Source organism: Glycine soja, chromosome 6 (genome assembly GCF_004193775.1).
Source record: "Glycine soja cultivar W05 chromosome 6, ASM419377v2, whole genome shotgun sequence".
NCBI lineage: Eukaryota > Viridiplantae > Streptophyta > Magnoliopsida > Fabales > Fabaceae > Glycine > Glycine soja.
The window spans coordinates 43,320,282-43,336,023 of NC_041007.1; the positions used below are offsets into that span (position 1 = coordinate 43,320,282).

At 34.8% G+C, this 15,742-nt stretch overlaps 1 protein-coding gene and 1 non-coding gene across 2 annotated transcripts; both read left to right on the forward strand.

Annotated features, from left to right (window-relative positions):
- Positions 1-3,458: 3,458 nt before the first annotated feature.
- Positions 3,459-8,270, forward strand: LOC114417059 (electron transfer flavoprotein subunit alpha, mitochondrial-like). Its single transcript, XM_028382150.1, has 8 exons — positions 3,459-3,812; positions 3,920-4,105; positions 4,843-5,054; positions 5,998-6,161; positions 6,419-6,574; positions 6,823-6,875; positions 7,637-7,777; positions 8,069-8,270. Exons 1-8 carry the CDS (start codon positions 3,729-3,731, stop codon positions 8,144-8,146), a joined length of 1,074 nt encoding a protein of 357 aa, XP_028237951.1. The 5' UTR covers positions 3,459-3,728; the 3' UTR covers positions 8,147-8,270.
- Positions 8,271-9,564: 1,294 nt separating this feature from the next.
- TRNAG-CCC lies at positions 9,565-9,635 on the forward strand. The gene has a single exon. It is a non-coding gene; the product is annotated as a tRNA-Gly (tRNA).
- The last annotated feature ends 6,107 nt before the right edge of the window (positions 9,636-15,742 follow it).

Sequence of the window (15,742 nt, forward strand, 5' to 3'; positions counted from 1 at the left end):
TTATTAATATATTTTATGAGCATCAAATAAATGTATTTATACTCATAAAAAGTATAAAAATAAAACAGTTTTTTTTATAAAATTAGCTCGTGTTAAAACTTAAAATCAAAGTATATATTCTCATCCTAACAAGTTGAATTTCACGAGTCAACTCCAAATTATAATACCAGTATTTTTATTTTTATTTTTGTTTAAAAACTTGAAGTCATTAAATTGGTTTTGACCAAACTATTGGTTTTTAATCCTCTAAATTTTGACTGCGGAATTGGATCTTCTGGATTTTCAAAAGTATTTGGATATCACATTAAAGGACACAATTAATGTTAACCAAATATTTAGAAAAGTACACAAGTAATTTAGTTTTTAAAATAAATTAATATTTTGATATTTAATTATCAATAAATTAAGAAACTTCTGTTATTAAAAAGTTTCTTATGCTTTGTATGTTTTCTTATACTTAAAAATTATTATGACAATTCTTCTATATATTTATTGTTGTTGTTTTACTGTTTAAAAATAAGTTGTTTTCTATCTTCATTCTCCAATCACAACGAGCTTTGAAAATTTTAAGTCTTTTAGTATAAAGATATGTTAAATATTTTGAGAAAAAATTATGTTATTAATAATAATTTTATCTTACTCGAATCAGACCCATAAAAAATATATATAATTTCTTACTAAAATCATGATTAACTTTTTAAAAGACTAAAACATTGACTATATTTAGATAAAAGCTAAAAACATGTTTTTGGGGATTTTATTAATTTTTTAAGTTCTGGTGCACAAAATGAAAAAGGAGAAATTTGTTATTTATAAATCAATATTTAATTTATAAATAAATAAATAAATAATTATAAATATTTTAGAATGAATCTTACATGGGTCAAAAGCATACTTCCTTAAGATCACAAGATTTGTATTAAAATTAAGAATGTTCAAATTCAAACTCATAAAAATAAAAATAAAAAATTGTTAAAAATTGAAAATCAAACCAAACTGATATTTTTTTATTTGTTTGGGTGATTTTATACTAAAATTGATCAATTCAATTAAGTTTCTACAACCGATCTAAAGCACATATGATTGTAAAGTTGTTCTTTTTTATTCTTGGTGGCTTTGTGCACGCACAAGTATGTGTTTTGGTATTGTTATCCTTTTTATTTAAAAAAAATCATTCAAAGAAAATTAAAGTAATGAAACATATGTGGAGGTAAAAAAATTCTTTAAAAATTGTAGTTTGTTACCAATAAAAAGAAAATATGTCCATTCTTACATGCTCAAAGATACTATGATTTTCTTAATCTTATTTCCTTAATTATGTGCTATGCCAAAATAAACATTGAAGTTGATCACTAGAAAGAGATTGAATAGTAACATGTGAATTGACTATGTTATTCCTTGCATAAAACATGTTTGGTTTTGATTTTTACTTCTCAAGCTTCTTGCTAGGAAAACAACAAATATTAATGAGAGTACGATTTTTCTTTCTCAACTATTTGGATAAATGAATGAGGCAAGGTAAACTTTGATGTTCTATCTTCATAAAATATCAAAGTTAAGTTTTTTGTAAACAAGGTTTTCAAAAAAAAAAATCAACTGAAATAAACAAGAAGCAATAAAGAAGGGTGCAACACATGAAGGATTTATACTAGTTCATCCCACTTGGGTTACATCTAGTACCTACACTTATAGGGTTTTTCCAGTAAGACCAAGCACCCAACTATGGTATCCTTTCTTTTGTGAAGCATTCATAGGCTCCTACACTCCAATGTTCTAAATCTATGTATATTCTACTCAATATTATTTTCTTGTCTTTGCAGGCAAACACTCTACCAATATTCTAAACCTTTACATGTTTCACTTAGTATTTTCTAAGTCTCTATAAACACTCTATCCAAGTATTCTTTTGAAAAGTCTCTTCAGGTTTCACCTCCAATATTCTCTAAGTCTTTGCAAGCTCTACCTAAGTATTCTTTCAAAAGTCTCTCTAGGCTTCACACATTTAATAACAACTGCTACTGGACTCACACATCACTTGTTGTGTTCACTCTGAACTTCAAAACCAGTACTTCCCTGACAACTCTTTTGAGTTCTTCCTTTAACCTAAGAAGATGGACACTACACCTTTTAGATACCTTTTATTGAGGCTCTTTGTGTGAAGGTGTTTACAAATTCTTTTACAGATTGGTCTCTACTATGGATCCACCTAAAGTGTTTCGACTAAGAAAAATCCTTTTAATAAGGGGTAATATCGAAAGACTCTTTTTTACCTTGCCTTGTTTTTTTGGCACTCATTTCTTGCAAGTTGAATTTGATCAACATATAGAGATATGGAGTTAGTCATTTATGACCTTTGGATGTTGAATTCAAATTATTGCATGTGTTGTCTTTGTTCTTAGTGTTTCCTCTTGGTTTTTGAATATGAACTATGTGAAGTCTCCTAAAGATTGGTTTACAATATATCTTTTGTAGATGTTGTTGTAATTACAATGCAATGTGCTTTTATCTTCATTCCATTGGGTGTTTGTTCTTTAACTAGGAGATGTTGTCTTCTTTGAGTTCCTTTGGTTGAAAATATTCAAGGAAAATGACGAGACACATCTATCTTCACAAACCATTCTTGCAACACAACTTCTGATGATCTCTTAGTCATGTGTAGCTTTTGATACCTATCATTTACCAAAGCTACCCAAAGATCATTCTTTTGATCATACACAGTTGTTGATATATGCACTTTGACCCAAAAAACATGATTGACTTTCTAGTTTCTGAATAACTCTCATTTTGGTAGTTCCATTTTTTAATGCAAAATCTATCTATGTCTTGAAAAGTTTCCACCGTGGGCCTATACTTTCACTTTGAACCATGAGAAGTCTTCTAAAGATTGGTGTACAACATGTCTTCTATAGATGTTATAATTACAGTGCAATTTGCTTCAATCTTTATTCTAGTGGTTATTTGTTCTTTTTACTAGGATATGTTGTCTTTTTTGAGTTCCTTTGATTGAAAATCTTCAAGTATAATGAAAAACTCACAACTTCAAAATCATTACTTCTATACACTAATACATATTTTTAGTTGGGTGTGTGCTTTTAGATGGTGAGACCCATCTATCTTTAAGAAAAAAATTCTTGCAACACAACCTCTAATCTCAACAAACATATTATGAATAAAATTAGACATTGTAATAAATTACCATATCAAATTAAATTAAACATTTTATAATTAATTGATTGAATACAAATGATTAATATATTTAAATTAAAGTTAAATTATTCGAATATCATCTAAATTTGATGATTAACATAAATAATTATTAATCATACTTTATATGTTTCAACCAAATTCTAAATTAGTGTAACACTTTTTTTCCTTGATAAACCTGAACTTCAAGGAAAAAAAAAACACACTTTGTTAAGATCCTCTCTCATTTGGCAACGATTTCCGTATCCCGAAGTACCAAACTCCAAAAGGTGTCAACCTGCCACTCCCACACGCACATGGCAGCTACCAGTAAGAGGGAAAACATTAAAAAACAAGAACACGTCAGCGCCATCGTTGTAGTTATCACTATCATCATCATCATATTACAATTCTCCCACTCCTTCCCTAAGCTGCCGAATCAGCACTTCGTCATCGATTCCAATACGGCGCCGTTTTCCTTCGCCATCAAGCGCAACGCATAACAATCGTCAGCGCCACCATTTCCCTTCGGTTCCCAAGAATCAATGGCGATTCGTGCGTTGCTCGGAGCAATCAAGAAACGCACCGTTTCGTTCCCCGCATTCCGCGGCCATTCCATTTATCGACACGTAACAATTATTCATCCCCCCAAAAATAAACGGAACTTTTTTCGATTCCTTTGGTTTTTTTTTCAGTGTATTATGCTGTTCACTCGCTGTGTGTGTTGTTGTTGTAGGGTAGCACGCTTGTGGTGGCGGAACACGAAGGTGGTTTTATCAAACCCCCTTCTCTCTCAGCCTTGGCTGCTGCCACGTGTCTTCCCGATCCTGACTCTTCCGTTTCTGTGCTCTTGGCCGGTTCGGGTCCTTCTCTTCATCAAGCTGCTTCACATGCTGCTTCGTGCCACCCTTCAATCTCCAAGGTAACTCAATTTTTTTTTTTAAATTATGTAATTACGATTTTTTTAGAGTAGATATTCAATTTAATTCTTAAAATTAACTATTAGCTCGAACTCGAAGTTGTTCCAATTTAACCAATGGTGGAGTTTGTGTTGTGCTGACTGCATCAAATACTAGGAGGGAGAGCTTTGCAGTTCATAATAGTTGTATGCATTTTGAACAAGATTGCCTCCAGCAGAGAATATATATGATTCTGTACCAAAAAGATTAATCCATGGATTTAAAAAATTTAGGCCAGTTTGGTAAAGCTTATTTTTCTACAACTTATTTTTCTACAACTAAATTTTATGTGTGATTTTTTTCTTAAAAAATGTTTATGTCTTAAAATTTCAAAATAAGCTAATTAAAACACTTAATCTCAATAAATTCAGGAGGTGCAGCTCAAGTGAAAGGTAATGCGGGTGTCTATTTCTATGTTGCTCTTTTTTTCTTTTTATAATTATCATTATTGTTTAATGTTAATGATTGGTGTTCTTGATTGGATATTATATTATTGCAAATAAGCTATAGATGAGTGGGGATTCATGTTATGGTACATTGGGCATTTGTCTTGAGCTTGAAATGGTGAAAAGGGGAAAGAGGAAATGGAAATTTTGTGATTGAGTAAGGGTGTGGGTTATTTATGTGAAGATATATGTTGGAAAGGAACATTGAATTTCAGGATTTTGATGGTTGGTGGGTGTGTGTGCTTGTGGTGTAGGTGCTTGTGGCAGATTCAGATAAATTCAAGAACCCTCTGGCAGAGCCCTGGGCTAAATTAGTCCATTTGGTTCACCAGAGTGGTGGTTACTCTCATATAATTGCTGCTGCAAGTTCTTTTGGGAAAAATGTCGTGCCACGTGCGGCTGCCCTTTTAGATGTTTCTCCAATTACTGACGTTACTGGAATTTCTGATTCCAATACTTTTGTGAGGTACATTCTGTTTTGTTCTCTTTTTAATTTGATGACTAGGAACCTGCTGTTTATTGCAAATCTGATGGTGGTTTCCTACTATTTGTAAACAAAGCAATGACTATTTAGAGATCTAATAGTAAGGCTGGAGTCCAGAGTTGAAAACTGAAAAACCTGTAAACCTGGATTATCTTGGGACTTTTGAACTATGGGAAGGTATTGCTATCAGAGCATATTTTCCATACATAGATATCTTCTGGGTCTGGATAATAAGACATCAGAATAGATATGAATCGATGATGATCCTGACTCAGTTGAGGACTGAGATAGTGATTCATGCATATAGGGGAAGGTTTTTCCGCTCTATTCTTAAGGCTTACTAAAGAAAGACTGAGAGTAGAAAAAGTGAAATTCTAATGTACATTGACTGGCTGAAAAAGAGCATGATAACAACTGAAGGTTCCTGAACAAGTATTCTTATAACTTCTTTATATTATCTTTTGCTAAAACTGACCTGTATAGCTATTATCTTCAGAGTTTAATGTCTATGCATTGACAGCGTAAACAGTTTTATACTGTCATCCAATCACAAATCACCATTTGAATTACTTTAAAATAATCATTTTAAAAGTCAATAAACTTATCATACATGGTAAGTTGTGATTGTATGACTGTGTTAAACTTTGTACACTGTCAGTGTATAACCCTTTTTCTCATTATCTTATTCTTAAAAATTTAAAACAAATGAGTTTGTATGTGGTAAGACATATTTATAGAGTTGAAGAGATGCTTAACAGAGTAGGGATGTATCTCTCTTTTTTCTCTTTTTGTGGTTCTGGCAACTAATTCATGCAGCACACTTCTTGTATTTGAGTTATTCATTATGATCCAGCTTCTATCTTAAGTACAAATACATGCTGGGTTCTTTGTCTAACTAAATGTAAGATTTTGATTTCATATACAGGCCAATATATGCTGGAAATGCACTCTGTACTGTCCGATATACTGGTGCCAATCCTTGTATATTAACCATTAGATCCACATCTTTTCCTGTTCCTCAGAATTCAGTTGACTCAAAATCTAATGAGGCTCCAATATCTCAGGTTGACCTTTCAACCTTTGATGAAGGTGTGTTTTTTTGTTTCTGGTGCATAGTCATTTTTTCTTTTTGGAAAATTGAAGAAGACATGCATTTTGTCCTTAGTTATCTGTTGACAGTAGATCCTGTTTGTATGCCTAAAGAGCAATGGTTCAACAATATCACATATGATTGTCCTCAGTCATTTACATCTATTTGATCATTTACCACCATGTCAGACTTGGATACTTGAACCTCCCTTATCGCCAAAGAATCTTAAGTTATTCTTTTTCTTTTTTTGTGGCAGATCTGGCCAAGTCTAGATATATATCTCAGACTTCCCAGGATGATGAACGACCAGATCTTGGGAATGCACGAATTGTAGTTACTGGGGGCCGAGCCCTAAAGAGTGCTGAGAACTTTAAATTGATAGAAGATCTAGCCAATAAACTTGGTGCTGCGGGTACTATTTGCTATACATGCTATTATGATACTTATTGTAATAGCTAGAGATTTGTTATTTCTGTTTTTCAGGATTCACCAGATGCTCCCTGATTTAAATTCCTAGGTTATTGATAGGATGGAAAATCTTTTAATATCTAATCCCTTGCCTTGACACATGATAGCTTGTTTCGCTGTTATCAGCTTTTACATTGTATGCTTTGCTATATGAATTAAGTAAAATATGCTAACTTCATTCTCCTTTCTTAGTTGGTGCGACTCGTGCTGCTGTTGATGCAGGATATGTTCCTAATGATCTCCAGGTGAAAACTTTACTTCCTTTCAAGATTAACCTTCTACCCCCCTGCCACACATACTTGCACAGTCGCACGTATAAAAGCAAAGATGAATTAGAAAAGAGGAATGGAGTCTCTTTCTTAATTCCACTTTTTACATCCTTGCCTCTCATGCTTATGCTGCTAAATGTCTGAAACAGCAAAACATTTCTTAGTGTAAATAGCAATAGAATGTTAAAGTTCACATATCAATTGAACGCATTAAAAGCTGATCATTTGCTTTGTTTTCTGTCAAGTAGCAGGGCATTATTCATTTCATGTAATCTTTCAATCTTTTAGTGACTGTTTAATTTAGAAAATTAAAATGGCAACCTGGTGAAATTGTATGCACTTGGTCCAAGGAAGGGTTGTATCCAGTGTTTGGGTCTTGTAGTAGGCTGGCTTACCTTGCATTTGCAAAGGGTTGATTTCACAAATTGGACCTACGACCTTAAGCTCACATGGTGACAACTCCAATCGTTGCACCGACCACCAAGGTCACCCTTCTTGACAAAATATTTTGAGATGCTATCTATCTCAGCCTGATGCATAAATTAGTAGAAAAAAGATATGGTTTCCTGCTTTTCTTACTTTGCTACCGATGGTCATGGAATGGCATATCATTTGGAGTATTGGGATATGCATATAATAGGCTTTGTATTGAATCTCAGTAACCACTTCAACTTCTATTAATTGGCTAATATAGTGCTCTCAAGTCCATGTTTTCCTGTTGGAAATTTGATATGTAGGTAGGGCAAACTGGAAAGATCGTTGCTCCTGAACTCTATATGGCTTTTGGTGTATCTGGAGCTATTCAACACTTGGCAGGGATGAGGGATTCCAAGGTCATTGTTGCTGTGAACAATGATGCTGATGCTCCTATATTTCAGGTAATGACTCTTTTAAGTGGATCACGCTGCTCTCCATTTCAAAGCAATTGTCACTTTAGAAGTTTTAGTTTGTTTCTATTTGCAATGAGAAAGATATTATTAATGGACTGAAAAGTTAATTTAAGCCAACATATTCGAGTAAAATTCGGCATATCTAATGGCTTTTTTAATCTTTATGCAAAACCTTAAATGACAAATTATTTTAAAGTGGAGTATTTAAGTAAATGCAGCTTCTACTGTATTGGCTGAAGAAGATAACCGTTTTCCCTTATGTGATGTGCTAAATTGCAGGTAGCTGATTATGGACTTGTAGGAGATCTGTTTGAGGTGATACCAGAGCTAATGGAGAAGCTCCCTGAGAAAAAATAAAGACGTGTAACATGCATCTGTATATACTATACAGTTGCAGAATGTATCATCTCGGAACCTCAAAATTGCATTTTTTTTACATGAATAAGAAGAAAATGAAGTTTATAGATGAATCACTACAATACCAGATGGCTTCTCATTTTGCACTACCACACTGGATGCAAATAATACTATATCACTTTACGCTTGTGAAAAAACTTAAGTTTTGGAATGGAAAGTTAACATAAATAGTGAGCAAGGCTTCATTCTTATACAGTTTTTTGAACAAAATTAACGTACGGGTTGTTTGGAAAGTTTTTTCATAAACATTTATTGAAAAAGAAAATAAGAAAAAAAAGCTTCTCCCTTAAATTACAAATGATTTATGCATAAGTTAAAAATATAAAATGATAAATTTAACCGCCAAATTTTAAATTTTAGTTGAATTTACATGCCAACTAACGTCTATAGGCTTGAGGGAGGCTTTCCCCAAACCCCCAATATTTTTTTTTAACAAAATCTTTGATTTTTATTTAATGTATTTAAGAAAAATAATAAAATTTAGTTTAGTCCCTAAATCCCTATATATTGATAATTTTCTTGTCAGTCTCCTTGGACGATGTTATCTAGCTGCGCCCCTAACTAATGTTGCATATGGACAATGTCATATGTGGCACAATACATGGCCCTTCCATAATAAAATAAAATAAAATCCGTGCAAAAGTGGAAATATGTAATTAAATCTCCACACAAACGAATGAAACGATTAAGCTCTTAAGTTAGTGTAAAAATTAAGAGAAATGATAACAATACTTTATGTTATTATTAACTGAAATTTATTAAAAATTATTAATTTTAATATGTTTTACTTCTCATTTAATAATTAGTTTTCTTGATTTAGAAGTAAAATCCAATAAAATTAGTGGTGCGTGTCTGTGCAGTTAAATTTTAGTTCATTAAAGAAAGTGTAAGAAAAAGAATGTTCAAAAAAGTGTCGTTAACATGTATAAAAAAATTAAATGTGCAAAAGTATCAATATTTTCTAATCAGGTAATATTTTCTTTGAACTTAATGAACACTTCATGCTAAGACGAATAGAAAAGGTTCTACTTCGATATATGGTCAAAATTCAAAATTAATATACCTTACGAACCATTCTCACACTAATGTTAGACATATTTTATATAACAGTTCGCATATATCTTCGGATATTTATAGCTTGAATTTTTAACTAAGAAAAGTAAGATATCATAGCACTTAGATAAATGACATTTCATTTTGTTATCCATAATACCGGCTCAGGGCTTGCGTGTTTTTCTATAATAATGTCATGGCATTTATATTCATCTGATTCGCATATACTTCTAAGAATTTGTAGGGTTAACCAGCTGCAATAAACTATTATCTATATATTATTTAGAGTTCACACGTTGTCGTGAGCGCAACTGGTGTAGTGGTATCATAGTACCCTCCCACGGTACTGACCGGGGTTCGATTCCCCGGTTGCGCAATTTTGTTTTTGTTGACTTTTGTATTTGTTCTTCTTGCGTTCTATTAATGATTTTTGAGTATTTTTCTTTTTTACAAACTAAAAAAATAAAATAAAAAGATAATAACTTAAATTATCATTTAGTACCAACAAGTCGTTTCAAGATCTCTTACAAAACAAACTTTATAGTTTGGTAAATCTAGACATGTGTTTCATGCATGTTTGGTGGTTAAGTTGTGACTTCATCTTGTGCTATACTAAGTCACTAATTTTAATTAATAAAATTGTGTTTGCATCTAAAAAAAATTGGAGTATTTTTTGGATGATTTGAAACTATTATTAAATGTTAATTATAAACACGAACTACTTTTAATTTGAAAATACTTTACTTTTGGCTCTTAGAATATATATAGTGACGGTTTATAATTACTATTAAATATGTTGGGTTTAATTGTCCTTTTAGTTTTTATTGTTGGAATAATTTTTTCTATTAGTTTCTATAGTTCAAAATACCTTATTTTGCTCTATATTGTTGTAAATTTTTATTTCTTTGATCTTTAATTTGATGTATAAAATCGCTTAATGTCATTACATATAAATCATTTTAAATTGACTTATTTTTTTGGCAATTTTTTTACTGTCAGTTTTAGCTTTGTAATAGTTTTAAAAGATTTGGATGTATTGGAGTTACATAATTTTAGATAGAAGGAATCAAAAGAGTTAAAAAATTGTAACTACAAGTTCAAATTATTATTTTTTAATTAGAGGAACAAAAATAGTACATAAACCTAAGTGTTAATTATGTGGTCCATAATCACAATCAAACATGGATCCTTTACGAACTACGATTTTATGTTCAGCTTGGAAATTCATTTAATCAGGAATAAAATTAACTTGAGACATGTGAATTCACATTGTTCTCAAGGACTTCTCTGCATAATGACTAGTTCCTCAAGATCTAGTAGTCTCTTCCCAATCATAATTGGAGTAATGAAACTAGCAAAAAAGAATAACCACTAAGTAACTCACGAAATATGTGAGATAATATTCACGAAAAAAGCATATAAAGCTTAGATATTTATAACGAAAAATATAGATTTTTTAAAACCACCCAAGACTTTGTCAAAGAATAAAATGAGACTCAATCTAGAATGACCAAGTCCAATAAGATTTTTTCTTTTGCTTTTTTAGTGTGATCACTAAATTAATTAAAAGGATTTTTTTTATGTTTAATCAAATAAAAATATTAACAAAATATACAACAAATTATAATCATGCTGAGGATAAAAGAATAATATTTTCATATTAGAAGAAAATAAATTAAAAAGTTATGTTCCAACTGAATTTGAAAACTTTAAAAAGATGAAAATCTCTTGCCAGAAACAAATTTTAATAAATTGCATATGCATATGATATTATAGTTATATACAATTAATTTCGTACCGTACAAACACAAGCGCATCTGGGGTAGTGGTATCATAGTACTGATCGGGTTTGATTCCCCGGTTGCGCATTACTTTTGTAAGTATTTAAGGCATTAGTTGAATGCTAGAAAATAATTTTATGTTTTATGTTCATACTTCAGTTCTTAGTGTTTTTGATTTTGGATTTTATTGACCACATTTTGGTCCTCTTAATTTATTAATTAAATTAAGTCCACAACCTTAAAATTCTATTCAATAATTATCAGAAAAATTACAAAGGGATTTGTATGGGTTTATAAACAAATAAATAATGTATACAACATTCAAATAAAATGAGATAATATATTACACATTTGTTACATTTCTGTTAATTACTGGATAGAATATTAAGGTGATGGAGTTAATTTGAATAATTAAAAAAATTGTAAGAACTAAATGTGAGCAATTAAAAGGATCAAAAAGGTTAATATAACGGGTGAGATGAGAGTGAGAGTGAGAGAGAGCGGACCACCTTGAGGAACAGAAAGAGAGGGAGAGTGAAAGTAGAGCCATATATGACAGCGGATCCCAGAAAATACTATGTCAGAGATAGGCCTGGACAACATCATAACTACCATCTAGTAAACTGGCGAGATAGGGCTGACATCACTTCGTTCTACTTCACTAGGTTCCCCGAGGATGCAACAGAGGAGGAGCTATGGTTTCAGTTCAAACAGATGGGGGATGTGAGGGAGATCTTCATCCCTAAACTGAGAAACAAAGAAGGAAGGAAGTACGGGTTTGAGATTCAAAGGAGTTTCTGATGCAAAGAGAATGGAAAGAAAGCTAGATAATATTATTGTTGGGGGCCTCAAGCTGCATGTGAATATCCCAAAGTATGGGAGAGGAAAGGCGAGACAAGAACAATACGTAGCCAAACATGTGAGGCAGATGGAGGGAGAAAATGGAAAGGGCAGAGTGGCAACACCTCCAAATGTGATGAAGAGGACATATGCGGAGGCAGTGATTTCACACACTGAGAACAGAGGACAACGACGATCCACCACCTCAATCCTAGCGTCGTATGGGAGCTCACAATCATCGGTCACACTTGAAATCCCGAAAGGGATGAAAAAGTGCTACAAAGATGCATGGGTAGGAAGACTGAAGAGACAAGAAATTTTTGAACGACTAGATGATGAACTCTCATGGATCCTCGGCTCAAAGGTAACACCCAAGTACCTAGGAGACGACATGGTTCTCCTTCTCGGGCTTTCAGACACAAAAGTGAAAGAAATGATAAGGGAAGAAATCAACAACGGCACATCCATGTTTTATTCGATGGAGAAATGGAACTCGGAGCTTAAACCGGGTAACAGATTGGTTTGGATCCAATGCTCGGGCATTCCATTAGTGGCTTGGAGTATCAAGTACATACGAAAAATAGTGGCTGCAGTGGGCAACTTGGTGGAAGTTGACGATGACGTAGATGACATGCAGCGGCTCGACAGGGCACGGGTCCTCGTCAGAACACCATGGAGACCGACGATACAACACTCGGTAACTGTTCAAATCGACGCCGACACCCACAGAGTTCACCTCGTGGAGGAGAACTGAAGCGTAGACATGTTAGGCGTGCGGCACCGTTGGAGTCATTGGGGGTCCTCCGACGAAATCTTCTCAGATGACGGAGACACAGGAACCCCACAGGCAAGGCTGAGCAACACCTCGCCTCGATCTACCACTGCAAACCAGACAGGCGAAATCGCTTATCGGCAGTGTGCAATTGTAACCAACGGTCACAGCGCTATCATCAACCCATTGGGTAATGACTGCAGCAGAAGGGCACGCTGCCCTAGTAGTGAGCTGCGTCAGACCGGTGCCGAGAATGGAAAGGAAATCCGGCTTGGAGACACGCACCTGACAACATTAGCTGCAGGTTGCGGTGAAGAAGAAAGGTGTCTTGTAAGAGCAGGAGCCTTGTTTATGCCAAAACAGAAAGATCTTCCTGGCACGTCATCGGCCAGCATGGATAGTTTCCAAGAAATGGGGACACATGTCCTTGACTAAGGTCAACATGGGGAAAGGCTTAATGTTCACAACGGGCCACAGGAATGTAATTCAAAAAAGTCATGTGATTCTAACGTGAACGTAATTAGGCCCGTAAGCAACTTGGGCCTTACCAGGCCCACAACTCCTGAGGACCCTTTTCAGGTACGCCATAATCTCAAAGTCCAGCAAAAGGAGACCGCTAGCGCCATGCAGGTGTACTCAAGGAAAAAGTGATGTATAAAGAAAGTAGCTCAAGTTAGTGGGAAAGCCCCATATCAAGAGGAAAGCAACAAGGGTCACGGGCAACCAGTAGTGGCACAAGTTACAAAAGAAGAAAACAACATATCAGTAGGCCCTAATAGCGAAACCTCTCAGATGGACCCAAAGGACCTCGAGACACAACCTGAGCATTAGAGGGTATAACAAACTAGGGATGAAGGCACCACAAATCTGTACGCAGAACCAACAGCCCAATGGGAACTGACAAAACAGTTGGGGATGGCATGTGGGACAGACCAAATAAAAATCATCGAAAAAATTGCAGCAATGGAGATTAGAGATAGGAAGGAAGCAGAAACAATGGGAAATAGGAGCAACCTGCCATGAATATCTTATCCTATAATGTCCATGGGTTAGGGAGGGGGGTGAAGTGGTCAACAATTAGGAAATTAGTAAAACACTACCATGTCGATTTGCTGTGCATACAGGAGACCAAGAAGGACAATACTGACAAAACCATGTGTCAAGCACTATGGGGGGACTCTGACTTGAGTTGGGAATCACAGCTTGCGTTAAACTCAGCAGGTGGATTGTTATGTATATGGAATAACCAAGCTTTCAAGGTTGAAAGGAGAGCATCGAGCAGGGGTTTCATATTCCTGGAGGGCGTCTGGACCTGAGACATGCAAATAGTATATTTAGTGAATGTATATGCTTCTTGTGATGCCCCCAGCAGGCGCACCCTTTGGGAAGATATCAAGCAACTCAAAAATCTTGCCCAGGTGGACTTTGGTGTATCCTGGGCGACTTTAACAACATTAAAGACCCATCTGAGAGAGTAAGTATCACTCAAAGGGAGGCATATATTAATTCTATCACCAACTTTAATAACTGGATAATGGATTTAGAAGTGGAAGAAATACAGTGCGTGGGGAGAAGATTTACATGGTATGGACCAAATGGGGCTGTAAAGAGCAAATTGGACAGATTCTTGGTTTCAGAGGAATGGACATCTAAATGGTCTGTAAGTACTTATTTCATCTTGGATAGAAATTTCTCGGACCACTGCCCCATCCTGCTTAGATCTAAAAATGTCGACTGGGGACCTAAACCCTTTAGGGTCCTAGACTGCTGGTTGAAAGACAAGAAATTTGAAAACCTAGTAAAAGAGAGCTTGACAAACACACATGTAAGGGGGTGGGGGGGATACTCTTTGAAAGAAAAAATCAAAAGACTCAAGGTGAGAATGAAGCAGTGGAACAAACAACAATTCAGAGACACTTCTAAGAGGGTACATCATCTGGAGTATGAACTTAATAAGTTGGAGGTTGGTAGCAACGACAGATAGTTGTCTCCACTCGAATTTGTAGCCCGTAAAAAACTGTAGGAGGACCTGTGGATAGCGGCATAAGCATATGAGTCCTTGCTAAGACAAAAGGTAAGATCTAAATGGATAAGAGAAGGGGATTGTAATTCACGATATTTTCACCTCCTCATGAATTCAAATCGCAGGAGTAATGTAGTCAAAGGTGTGTTCATTGAGGACGTATGGGTTGATGATCCAATCATAGTGAAAAAAGAAGTCCGCAATTTAATCCTGGTCAGATTTAGTGAACCTGACCCCATCAGACCTGAGCTTCCGAGAATTAGCTTCAGGGGTATCAGCATGCAGCAAAATGACATGTTGGTGAGAGCCTTTCAGGAGGATGAAATAAAGTTAGCCGTTTGGGAATGTGGTAGTGACAAAAGCCCAGGATCGGATGGTTTAAATTTTAAGTTCATCAAGCATTTCTGGGAGACACTAAAACCTAGTATCATCAGATTTCTTGATGAATTCCATGCTAACGGTATCTTCCCTAAAGGTGGTAATGCCTTTTTTATCTCTTTAATACCCAAAGTGAAAGACCCACAATCTCTCAACGACTTCAGACCTATCTCATTAATTGGCTGTGTCTATAAGATTGTGGCCAAGACACTTGCTAACAGATTGAAGTTGGTAATGTCGAATATCATAGACGAGAGATAATCCGCATTTATAATGGGTAGACACCTGCTGCATAGTGCATTGATAGCCAATGAAGTAGTGGAGGAGACAAAAAGGAGCCAAAAGCCATGTCTAGTATTTAAAGTTGATTACGAAAAAGCATATGACTCTGTTTCATGGAAGTTCTTATCACACATGATGAGCTGATTGGGATTTTGTTCTAAATGGATACAGTGGATCATGGGCTGCCTCACCTCAACATCGGTCTCCATTCTGGTTAACAGCAACCCTACTAATGAATTCACTCCGCAAAGAGGCCTTAGGCAAGGGGATCCCCTAGCTCATTTGCTGTTTAACATAGCTGCAGAAGGCTTAACAGGCTTGATGAGGGAAGCAGTGGATAAAAAGCTCTTCAACAGCTTTTTAGTGGGCAAGAGTAAGGAGCCAGTAAGCATACTACAATATGCTGA

Coding starts and splice junctions, on each gene's coding strand:
- LOC114417059 (XM_028382150.1), top strand. CDS start 3,729: ATGGCGATTCGTGCGTTGCTCGGAGCAATCAAGAAACGCACCGTTTCG. Junction 3,813..3,919: donor GCCATTCCATTTATCGACAC/GTAACAATTATT, acceptor TTGTTGTTGTAG/GGTAGCACGCTTGTGGTGGC. Junction 5,055..5,997: donor GATTCCAATACTTTTGTGAG/GTACATTCTGTT, acceptor TTTCATATACAG/GCCAATATATGCTGGAAATG.